General features: G+C 35.4%; 1 protein-coding gene across 1 annotated transcript; it reads left to right on the forward strand.

Moving 5' to 3' along the window:
• Positions 1-424: 424 nt before the first annotated feature.
• Positions 425-5639, forward strand: LOC100889968 (P-selectin). The gene is made up of 7 exons (XM_003728981.3): positions 425-766; positions 1401-1592; positions 1944-2138; positions 3106-3294; positions 3674-3868; positions 4624-4769; positions 5198-5639. Exons 1-6 carry the CDS (start codon positions 700-702, stop codon positions 4734-4736), a joined length of 951 nt encoding a protein of 316 aa, XP_003729029.2. The 5' UTR covers positions 425-699; the 3' UTR covers positions 4737-4769; positions 5198-5639.
• Positions 5640-13430: the final 7791 nt, after the last annotated feature.

The following is a 13430-nucleotide window of genomic DNA, read 5'->3' on the forward strand; positions in this document are numbered from 1 at the left end:
CAAATATGTGACGAAACAACTTTGTTTGCATACAAATATTACCGATTGCGAAAGGGGAAAAACTGAAAATGGTAAGGGCATTGTCGGCATCTTTAAAAAACTCTGTCTGACATGTTTAACTATGTCTGATTGGGTCAAAAATGATTGATAACGAGTCAGTCTGCTTGTATGTAATGAGATTTATTAATATTCCAATACATGCATACATCATATTTGAACAATATGTAAACCAAACATTTTACTTTATACAGAGGAGAAGGATAACATCGGAAATTGCAAACCGTAACCAAATAGCAATTATGAATACAGGAATTTTACGTGACTAAAATCCAATGAGGGTTCTTAAAAATAACCCTGAGGACTTTAACAAATGAAAGCATAACTATTCAAGTATAGCCGTAATTATTCCTATTTGACATTACCGAACACACACTTAATAGACGCCGACCAACATGGAATTCAAGTGTTGTTTTTTTTGTAAAGCGAAGAGGGTACTTCTTCGTTGACTTGTTCCCCTTATTTGAACTTGGATATTACTTGCTGTCCCTCAAAACTACGTCAAACCAAGAAGTAATATTAGGGAAGCCTCGGTGGTTTGCGGAAACATTCAGCAACAGAAACAGAAGCAGAGCTGCAGCCTGAATTATTCACAATTCTTCTTCCCGAATCTCGCTATCTACTTCAAATATTATAATCAAGATGGAAGCGCATTTCAGAATCTGCTTCTTATTTGTAGTATTTGGATTTTTGGGTGTGAATGCTCAAGGTAAGAATTTAATATTTTAGAACGGAAATCAAAATTCTATGTAAAATTGTGCTGCTATTTGATATCGTTGATGTTGTTGTGAGCTTTGATGCAATTGCTAACTTCCTTGTAATTGCTTAATGTTGCTGTTATTAGGAAAATACAAACTATCTTGAAGAAATCCCCAAGATGATGGTAACTTTTCTTTCCCTTGATTATCATTATTAACATAGGCGTAGGGACGAGTTTTTTTTAAATTCATATTGTAAAATAAATATCAGGTTGAACACAATTAGTACAACTATATACTAGATGGCGCTTGAATAACTGACTTTCATGTTTATCTGCTATATATTGTTTTATGCATGTATTACCAGTAGTTAATGGTTAGTATTCATCGCCATTATCTCTTGTTTAAGGACCTTGTGGAGGTGTCGTATTGTAGTGGTTCAATCACTTGACACGCAACCCAAGGGTTGAGGGTTCGAATCTCATTAAAAAGCAAACCGAAACCAAATAACAAATTAAACTTAACGGATTTTACGTGACTACCGATTTTTATGTGACCAAAATCAAATGAGGTAATTTCCTTTCGCTGCTCTTCTACAGCTGTTGTTGGGATATAGACGAATAAGATAATTTATTTTCCTTACAGTCTGCGACATCAGTGCTCTTTCAATAGACCCAATGCTCTTGATTGATGGTGTTACACCGGTGGGTCCTTACAGTGCTTACACACTGATCTTCTTCACGTGTACGTCAACATACATGTCCAATCTGCCTGAATTCAACATGTGTCAGGGGTCAGATACGTGGATGACATCGCCCGAGGACTATACTTGTTCAGGTGAGAAATAACTTGATTTTGCTTGAAATTGATTATGATATATTATCAATTATAAAAGACGAAGACTTCCCAGTCTTTAGAGGACAGTTGTCACTATTTCACGAGGATTGCTGGGGATAGGGGTTGGGGGATCGAGGGGCACATATCGACAGTACATATTTATTTTCCCAATGTTTTCAAGCGACCAACACGGACCAACTCTCTGGTCAAACATTAGGTAAAGATTGGTAATTTCGAAATTCTAGGGCAGAGGCCCTCAGTCCAAAGCCCCACTCTCTCACCGACATCTAGGGCAGGATCAACACTTATATTAACGGTTCACATTATATCTTCCCTGTTACATCTTCATAGCTCCATGCTCTGCCGATGAATGGAGCAGTTTTACAGCGACAGTCACTTCAGGACAATACATCACCACAGACAATGCATACGAGCATAACACGGTGATTAGTCTCTCTTGTGCTGAGGGATCTATCGAGGGTAGTGATATAATCACGTGTCAAGATGGTAGCTGGATTCCATCCAGACAGTCTATACGATGCAACTGTAAGTGTATTTTCTCTTTTTTTTTTTTATAAACTTGTATTTATTTATTTATTTTTCATTGGGTTGTTTATGTTATTTATTATTTATTCAACGTATTTTTCACTTGTGGGATAATACCCTAATCAGCACAGTGTTTTTCATAGGGGTCCGCAACATTGCTTAAATTAGGAATTCAAATACATGACAGAAGAATAGCTACATGAGCGGAAGTCCTAATTATTCACAAACTTGTGACGCAGTACTCCAGTATTGAATGAAAAATATATACACATCTATTATCTAAAAAAAATTATCTTAAACAATTCTCAACTACCATCCGTATCAATTTATTCCTAAATGGTTATGGTCGTGGGCTAGTATATTTTGTTTGATATGATTCGAATCGAACATTTATCACATCAAGTCATGCCACATACAAAAGGAACATAAACATGTAGACGTAAATATTGTGTTGGTACAATGATAAAGACGGTTTTTTAAATTAAAATTGTCTTTAATTCTTTATAAATGCTTAATTCTTTTTAAGCAACACGGAGGGGGGGGGGGGGGTTCAAAAGGTTATAAAGTGGACCTTTGCAAACAGAACTCACGGTATAAAAATGCTGCACATAGAAGAATAAATTGCCTCCGACCATATATTAATGCGAGTAATAAAAACTGAATTGTTGGCCTCCACGTTTATCTTGATTCTTTGATTTACCTCCATGCTTTCGAGTTTTCAATTATATATAAATAGGGCTATGTATTTTGTTTTGCATTTTAGTTGTCACATTTGAAGCAAATTCATTACATAATATATTATCATTGTTATTTGAATGTTTCGTATTTGACTTTTCAATAAAATTAATGTAGAAACATCTGCTAAATAATACAAACAAATAAGAATCAAATGAGTTTGCCCCTCAATCACTGTAGATCAGGTATTCAGATTTTTTAGAAACCACAATTCTTCCATTTTCTTCTCCAGTATGTGGGACAACAGGACTCTCATTAGCTCCAATGCTTCTCATAGATGACGTCATCCCAGCGCCATCTTACCCAATCTTCGATCTGATCAGCGTATCATGCCAAACTACTTACATGTCGAAGTTTGGTAATTTCAACATGTGCTTAGAATCAGGCTGGATAACACCACTACAAGATTATGAATGTCTAGGTTAGTTTGAATGATAAGGTTGTTTCTGGTATGGGAAGAAGAAGAAGAAAGAGAAGAAGAAGAAGAAGAAGAAGAAGAAGAAGAAGAAGAAGAAGAAGAAGAAGAAGAAAAAGAAGAAGGAGAAGAAGAAGAAGAAGAAGAAGAAAAAGAAGAAAAGGAGAAGAAGAAGAAGAAGAAGAAGAAGAAGAATAAAAAGAAAATATTGAAGTAAAGAGGGGGTTCTCAAATTTGCCAGAAGGAAAAAAACCTATCCTTTTTTGCCTTCTCATTAGAACACAGTAATAAATAAACACTTTTAATGTAACTTTTCATTTTAATTACACCGAAATCAATCTCTCACATAATTATAAACAAAACTCATTGTTTGCTTGCATTTCAGCACCATGTGATCCGGGAACATGGAGCAGTGTGGATGCATCTGTGATCATCGGCCAATACTTTGCTAGCAATAATGTGTATGAACACAACACCATCTTGGAATTTTCCTGCTCTGCTGGGAGTCTAGAAGGACCAGCTATCACTGCGTGTCAGAATGGAGCATGGAGTCCGGCTACAGATTCAGTGCAATGCAAACGTAAGCTATACAGCGGGAGGGTGGGGTACTCAGATTTGGTTTGGAAGGGGCTGTGCGGCTGAATCCTCCAAAGCCATACCCTTTTAGGAGTTAGTTTGACAGTAAAGGTACTCATTATTAGTACTTTTGCTTTATATAGAGCAAAACGATTTCACCCATATCCGCATCAGGAATTTACACAATTTACACAATTTACACTATCACCGAAGGAAATAGTAAGACAAGGCCAAGACCTAAAAGTGGGGCAATTTTTTGAATTTTGCAATGCAAAATCATACCCCATATTTAGATATTTTTTCTTTCTTTCAAAAAGTAACCCATCGTAGCAGCACATCGCGTACCCCAACATAGCGAATAATTGGTTAGATTCGAAAGTGATTGGAGTCGGTTCCATGGAGTGACTTGGGTACGACAACTATACAGTTTGTATAATTTAGTAGTATAATACTGTATGCACCGTAATTATGAAACCACTATTCCTCAGCATTAATTAATGCGGTTAGAAAGAATACAATTACTATAACGTGAAGCACAGCCTTTTAAACTGGAGGAAGCAAAAATGAGTAGGAGGAGCAGAAGGAGAAGAAAGAAGAAGAAAACAAATCTGTGTAAGGTCTCGCGTAAATTTCAAGTTTGTAGTTTCTTTGTGAACGTTATTGAGATTTGTATAAATCTTTGTTCAGCGAAAAAAGAGCAAGTCACATGATTGATTAATAAATTAAATCACTGATATTCACTTTCTTTGTTACCAACAGAACCATGCGATTCCCGGAGTTTGCTGAGCCGACAGGAACTTACTATCACGGTGATGCTGTTGACTTTACCTGTCTGTACTCATCTGATACACTTCCACCAACTACTTGTCTAGATGGTGTGTGGGCCCCTGCCATTACATGTTCAGGTGAGATGTAACCAATATCTTTACAAAAAAAAAAAAAAAAAGCGAAAGCAAAAATACCATTTTCCTTTTAACATGAAAAATACATACTATCGTATCATTGTTTGATGTTGAGGGTTGATAACGTTACACGATAACAGGTGATTTCCTTTACATTTATCTTTAAAATGGAATGAAATAATCACAATTTTTAACAAAATCAACAGTTGGTACTATGACACGTCCTCTATTTTATTACAAAGGTCAAACTCTTTAAGGAATTTTGAATGTGATTATGATACACCGCATTTGTGAAAACTTTGATGATCCGGTTTTGGGCGTGATTTGACTTTGAAGTATACCTGAATACACTAAATTAAAATGAATCAAGACAATGCAAACAATGGTTTTGCCGTTATACATTAACCACCATTTCAATTCCCCCCTAACAGATCCACAGCAACTCACGACCACTGATGGCAACAGTACGGACAATGCCTGAAAGATATTCTTTTAGTAGAATGGGTAATTTTGCTCTGAGTCCTCATAATAACGTTACAAACTTTCTGAATTTACATGATACAGTCACAAATCAAAGAGAAGTCATCCTATAACATCCAATCTTATAATTACGTCACTAGAGGGCAGACCATCAATACAGATTGATAGTATCTCAGACGAAAGAAAAACATAATATTCGCCAAAATGATACGTTCTTATTGAATGTTAATTCATATCTAACGTCCGTGCATGATGGAAATGTGATTGTGACATGATTAAAGTCCGAGAGAATGGGAATGTAGGCCTACAGTTATGTTAGGTTAAACTGGCCCATCTCGAGTTGGATGTTGGTCGCTCATTACCCCTTCAAAAACAATAAGAAAACTTTGCGTTTTATTTGATTATTAAATCTTATTCTTATTATATGTATATATGTAATTTTCATCTTCATTTACTGTAAGCGCTTTGATCCTTCTGGGAAAGGCGCGGTATAAGTAATATTAATGATAATGTCGTGGTTCACGACATGGTCTCTCGTACCAGAGCCATCTATACACAGAGTTTAGCCGACCCGGCTGGAGTTGGAATATGGTGACTTCTGCTTTGTTGGGCAAGCGCAAAACACAAGAATATACGTCATTTTGTGACCCAGTGAAACCAAGTTTGCCAAACTCTGTGTATAGATGGCTCTATCTCGGATTCTTGTACTACCCCATCTATTGGCGATAAAACGTCAGTCTGATGATGTCTGCAGCAACAAGCAGGCGAAGTCTCAAAGGAAAAACAACCTCATGGAGTAAATACCAGTCCTCTTTAAGGAAATGAGTGATTTGTATAGTAGTTTGCATAGTATAGCATTAACATTAAAGGACATGCGAAGTGAAGAAAATAAATGTCTATATCATTTATCCACGGCACATTATCTTGAAGGGCATTCAACCGCCCTGGGTTGGGGGGGGGGGGGGGGGGGGGGGGTCATACCGGTCATTTCCCACTGAGAAGTAGTATGCAATAAACTTGAAAAGATTACCGTCTTAGAGTGGATGGAATGGGAAGAATTTAACAAAATTCGATTGTTTAACATGCTTATTATCTTTTAAAACGTTTTCGGTTATTTTTAAATATAGAAAGATTATATTGATGTCTCAATTCATATACGCAGTTTTACTTTGTATCGTAGGTACGAGGTATGGTGTATGCTAATTATGCATATCCTTGTAATGTAATAAGATGAGTAGATTTTGAGCTTTTTTTGAGATTTTAAGCGCTTCCATACGTGGAGATTATTACCCTGGCTTTCGCTGTGCTGCCATTACGGTATTTCAAGGAATTAATTCCTGCCAGGTTTCCATTTACATCACTTGGGTTGAGTGTGGCAAAAGTAGATAGTACATTAGTGCCGCGGCGGGACTCGAACGGCGGACCTTGTGATGGAAAAGGAAAAGGCGCTATATCAAATATCTTTTGGATTGGATTGGATTGGATTTGGACAGTCCGGCGACGTAACCACTCGACCACGACACTTCTACACATTATAATCTATACTATTAGCAAACAAAATGGTATAAAAAACGATCTGCTCATACAAATGACATATTATTGCTTATTGTTACTAATTAATTTATGTTCAGTAAAAGATAATTATCTCTTATTTATATGATATCGTATTGATCTTTATGATTTTTTCCTTTCTTATGATGGGGGCAATAAAAATTAAACGTATATAAAACAGGTTGTTTCTTAAATTGCCATTTATTACTCTTATAAAGGTGTTGGTACAATGCTTTGTTTTATATAGATTTTCGATTGATCAGAATAAATCGCTAATATTCGGATCAGTCACTCACTTATACATCTCGATTTTGTATGTCGTAAGTTGCAATTGATATCAATATAAAGAAATTTGCAATCGATTCGGACCAGTGGCAACTCTTTAAAAGGCAAGGCCCGAAAGGTAATATATTTATTTGTTGTAGTAAATATTACAAAGATTACATATTCAGGCTCCTTCTGTTCGAATATGAAGCTTTTAGAGAATGTCGCTGACCGAACGTGGATATTCAGCTGCTGATCATTCACAAAATTATATTCGGACATTGCACTGCGCAAAGATTTTGATATTCGCCCACCTCGACGCAGGAAATTAAGGTAGTGGATTCCGGATATAAACGTCAAATATTCCGAGGGGGGATGCAGCCCCTAGTTTTCCGAACGCTAATGCCTATGATCTTGGTTTATGCAATACGTTTCTACAATCGTCTCATGATTGTTTATTGGCAGTTCAAATACAATTCAGGCTATAAGAGGATATTATACAAATATGATCTACCAGCTGGGTCTAAATAGAGATTTGTTTTCCTTTGTTAGAATATTTGCTCGTCTGGAAGTGAGCCCAGTTAGTGGTAATGGAAGGAAGTGTGGGGGGGGGGGGGCGTAGGACGTTTACTTGTCCTCGTCAATTCTTTTTAGATATTCATTTCATTTTACTTCATCCGTCATATAAAAACATACATAATTATAACATTGATATTTACAGATAAGTAAAGAACATACAAATAACATAACGAAATATAAACATAAAATACAAATATATATGAACGAGGAACCTACAAGAAAGAACAGTGAAGTCTTATGTGGTGCTGGTCCCCTGCGACATAATACAGAATTTTAACCTATAACACTTAACACCTTACACCTAACACCTAACATCTAACACCTGATTGCATATGTATATATACAACTATTAAAACCAAGATACAAAATGTTATAGCAAATCCCTATTAAAAGCATACTGTTTAATTCTATGTCAAGTTTCGTGTATCGGAGAGCGCCTCTTGAAATAGGAATATTACTTTGTTCGCGCGTTTTTTACTGTTTGACTTTGAAAAAAAGAAACAATTCTACCGCTTTAGATTCCATTTCGAAGAACATTACATTTTTACAGTAGATCAATCAACAATAACAACACGAACAAAACAGACGATGATTTCATAATATGAGAATACATATAATGTTTAAAGCTATAATTGGGCAGTTTTTCAAGAAAAGTAACACAGATATATACACAAGAAATAAAAAGAAATAGCAAAGTCACAACATTATACGACTATTAATGATTTGTGAAAACGTTAAATGTTTAACAAATTGACATTACAAGGATGCTAATGTAATGTGCACATGCAATAATAAACACATTCATATTCATATATCTGTTCATCTCCTGACACAAGATAGTATTAACAATGCTTTGAAATTATTAACAAAGATGTGCACGTGACACAATTTACAAGCCGAGGAATTTTTAATCTCGGTTTTCCAACAATTTACCACTTGCAAGCAGGAAGAATAAAAACAAATATTTTTTCTTCTTCATTAAAACAAATACAATCAAAATCCGCATCGTAAACGTGTGCGTCACATCGGAAGTTGCACAACCACGTAATATTTATTCGTCTTAGCGACGTGAGCACTCGCCCGCTCACACTTGTGATGTACAACAGAATTAGGTAGTTTCAGTTTCAGTTTAAGTTTAAGTTTTATTATCAACAGGACAATCAATATAAAAATTGTCAAATACTGACGGGTTAGTGAAGGGTAATACCAAGACGTGCTACTTACCTTCTGTCAATAGGCCATTTTCGTAAAGTAATCATATATAATGCAAACCCCTTTTAGATTTGCCTCCTGACGAATTACTTTATTCACCACTTGCGAATAATGGTATTACAATAGTCAGAATACGAAATGTACAAATTAGTTATTGTTAGGTAAAGAGCAAGCCATAATGTTTGTCCTACCTATCAACGGATAATGTATATGAAGAGTTTAATTCCAAAAGGAGCTAAATCCATGTTTGTAACTTCAGAGAAAAAAGAAATTGTTTACCAGATTTTGTACAGGTGTCTATGGAAAGGTAATATTAGAAGATGCATTTTTTCATGATTGCTCCCAAAAGTTAGGTAAATAATTTTGTTGAAAGACAGGTACAAAAGTGAACAATGTTCTGATATAAATTACTCAATTTTCATCAAAAGTGGATTTAGCTCCTTCTGGAATTAAACTCTTCATATGCAATCCATCTTTATGCACATTAAAATTCAATGATATATAAACGGTGAAAAATTAAGGCTCGTTGGAAATTAAACCTGTATAAAGTTAAATAAATATTAAAAATGGCCTATTGACGTTAACTTTAAAACCTCGCCACAATACTCTCTTGAGGTTGTAAATATGCAGTGTGCTCACATAGAATATAGAATGATGAAAATCTTCTGGAAACGAATGAAAACTAACAAAGATATAGCACATGGCAGGGCGTAAACAAATTGCACTAGTAGGATTAGTTAAGGAGAGAAAAATCAAATACTTAGGTCATGTTAAAAGGCACCAAAGCCTCTCAAAGGATGTATTGGAAGGAAGAGTGGAAGGAAGTAGACCTAGAGGGAGACCCAGAATTAACTGGGAAGAGAATGTCAAGAACTGGAGTGGACTAAAACTGCAAGAGTGCACCAGTATGGCAGAAGATAGAGTGAAATGAAGAGATGTTGCAATCAACCTCCGAGCCGGGAGAAGATACTTAGATAGATAGTTAGAATTCACATAGAGAGTATATCCTATGTATATGCTGCATGACATCACCTCTTATATTTAGACGTTATATTGAATTAAACTGAATTGAATCGACTTCGCAGACTGTCGTTCCAGCTGAATGACGAAACTCGTAGACTCGTGAAACTGTGGACCCGTCAGACAAGTATAGTCACGTTAACAAACAATACTGACTGACAGTTCCATGCATGTTTACCAAAAAGGTGTAACCAAATATAATAAAGAAAATGTGTAAGGAAAACCACAGCGGAAATGATGGATGAAATCCTCCTTCCTCTATAAAAGCACATGTAGAGGTGTCGTGGTCGAGTGGATATATGCCACCGGACTGTGGATCACAAGGTCCGCGGTTCGAATCCCGCCGCGACACTGATGTCCTTTGGCAAGACATTAATCTACATTTGCTACACTCAACCAAGGCGAGGTAAATGGGTACCTGGTATGATTATTCCTTGAAATGCACTAAGCGCTGATAACGACTGCGGGAGCTAAAGCTAGAGTAAAAATTTCCAAAGCTCTTTGGAACCGTATGGAGATGTTATTTCATAATGTAGTATGCACTATATGAATCTTATTTTCATTAGGCCTATTTTACGATCTTAACTATATACGTTCGGATTTGTTGTTCTACGGTAGAAATATACAGCAAAGATTTGCAGCATGTACTCAATACGAAAGTATTCATCACTGGAATATAGATATTAACTATTGAAAATGGTTATCATGCAGTAATGAAAGAAAACAGAACTCATGGGAAAGTATGAAAACAAAAATAATGATTTTAAGAGTTTCATGAGAGTTGCATGACGACAACGGTTATATCAAGTTCGACTGTACATTCAAAATTGATAACTTTAGAGCATTATTTATTCTAAGTGATCTAAACAGAAATATGAAGGGTATCACTGCTGTACACTCCTAACATAGAACTAAATGAAATTTCAAAGCGGGTTCAAGAAATGGCTTAAAAATTGAAAGGATCCTATTAGACTGGTAGGCGCGATGGGAAATTAATACACGTTTTGAAGCTCGTGCAAAGGTGATATTATAGTCTCGTTTATTCTCCGACTGTGACCTGGGTGCAGTGCATATTTACCAATGCACTCACAAACATGAGTTATGTATACACTATCTCTTTATCCTGTTCGTGCTACCCTAACAAATTGTTCTTCATTTAATATTTTTAAACGAAGGTATAAAGAATTACTAGTAAACACATGCCATATGATAGCAACAATTTAAGTATTGTAATGGGGTTATTCATGCATCGTTCACTTTTCTCCTTAATTATTTCTTTCTAATGTAACCTTTCGATTTATTTTGTGGCCCTTCAAATACTTTTGTCCTTTTACTATTTTCTAACAAATTTCTAGGAAAGCACAAACACTTATCTCGAATTAGATTTTCCCCTTTTCTTCTTAATATTTGCTTGGGCCGGCACAACTAAGATTTGCACTTTTTAACGCCGGCACTGACTTCACTTGTTCTCTTTCTTGTAATTTGTTCTTCTAATCAGTAATTCGTTTGCGTTGTTTAGTATTTTGTGCTTGTTGTTTGTTTGATTCTACTGTATACTTGAATAATGTTCATGTTCAATCTTCTTTATGAGTGAAATAAATAAATTCGAAATTTGAAGTTTGAGCTATTTTCTTCATACAGTACTTTTAGTACTTCAAGGAGTTGAAAAACAAGAACAATTTTTAAAAAGAAAATGAAAGTGACTTCAAGCGGTCGAAAGTAAGCTGTACCTTTACACTGTAGAGCTATGGATTAGACATCGAGGTAGGTAAGGTATAGCTGCTTTTGGGAAAGATTGTCAAAATGTCACCTTAAACCAAATACATGTTTGTCTAGTTAATTCGATCTGGACATAAAATGGCGCATATCTGTTATTCATGTGCTTGTCTAAGAAAAAATATAACACATAAAGTAAATAAATGAAACTTTTCTGACAAAGCCCCGTCAACAAAACATACTATAATATCAAGTTAGGTCAATTCGTTGATCTACATGTTCAATTGGAATTCACATATTAAGTTAATCATATCTTAAAACTAAATAGTTCGGATACAAAAAAAAAGAATTTTAAGTTTAAATGAATATTTGCATATTTACATTGTTAGCACAATATGTTTTCAAATGATTTTGCATATCCTTTATAATTGAATTGTTCATTGAATATCATTGAAGATTCCTGATCGAATTCCATTGAAAATAATAATACACAAAAGTTCCTATCCTGTTCCCAACATATGGATGTACACAATTCAGGTATGAATATTCTTCAATTAGTATTGCTGATTTTTATACGGTGTTGCACAGTACCGAATTCAGAAAGATACATAATTATGTTGTAGTCTTCACAATGTACGTTGGCTGCACCTGGGGACTTTGGCTCTGTATCATTTATAGTATTGCAACGTTCAAGCCATTTCCCTGCCATACTGAAGACGTACTGAATGATCGACAGCTCCTTATACAAGATTGCTTAAGACTGGGGAGGGGGCGGGGGCGTGGAGTACAATGTATACAATTTAACTAAATGAACCAAACTCTATGCATATTCTCAACTTATAAAAGCTACCAACATCATTGCAGAGAAAGAGGTATGGTAGTACCTAAGGCATTTCCACCGGAAACTTGTATATTAATGATTCTTTATTCGAGTTTGTTTGACATAATAATGCAACAATGTTATCTTTTCTAAGAAAGGTTAGTCTTATTTGTTTATCATGGCGAAGAAAAAATGTGTCATTAATAGTTGCTCCAGCCCCAAAAGCAATTTCCTGAAAACCACAAAACAAGTATGTCAATATCCAATAACTACATGCCATTTAAATAACATCATAGATCAAATACCCAATAAATTCGATTGTAAGTATATTTCCGTATCGTCCATGAAAATAATATTTCAAAGAGCAATTTAACCTTTACAATAAGTCCATTTACATGAAAGCGGAAAATGAGATATTAACAGAAGGGCGAAAGTTTAAAGTAAATCGGACCAATAAAAAAAGGAGTTATATATGTCTTCAATGTCTGAAATATGAGATCAATGAATCTATGCGAATCTCAAATTGGCTGTTTGTTCAGTGCATTGTAACGTAGTCACTGATAACTATCATGTTCGCCGTGTCTACAAAATAATGAATAAATATTATCATAGGTCATCCGAAGAGAAAAAAAGCCCTTCTGAGTCATACGTTTCGAAAACTTGAAATTTTAGTCATTTTGTTATGTATTGGAACAAATGGGAAAGTTGTCCACCACTACAACATAGACATTGCCGATTCAGCCGATTAGAAGAGCCCGGTGATTGATGAATTATAACTCTCTCGTCGTTTTCCGATTTCATTCAAACCCTAAGTAGGTTACTGCTCTGATTTTCTGCTGTCCTCTCGAGAAGTGTGCTACCAAAGTTGGATCCCCTTAAAAATAGCAAAAATGCGGTCTGAGGCATGTTCGAGAATTCTTGAATCAAATTATTTTCTTGCCAATATATACATTGCGATGAGGCGATTTACTAATGACTCGACGTATATTATGCACGTATATCAATGTGCACAAATGTTTTCC

This window comes from Strongylocentrotus purpuratus, unplaced genomic scaffold, assembly GCF_000002235.5.
Source record: "Strongylocentrotus purpuratus isolate Spur 01 unplaced genomic scaffold, Spur_5.0 spur5_scaffold_16, whole genome shotgun sequence".
Lineage (NCBI taxonomy): Eukaryota > Metazoa > Echinodermata > Echinoidea > Camarodonta > Strongylocentrotidae > Strongylocentrotus > Strongylocentrotus purpuratus.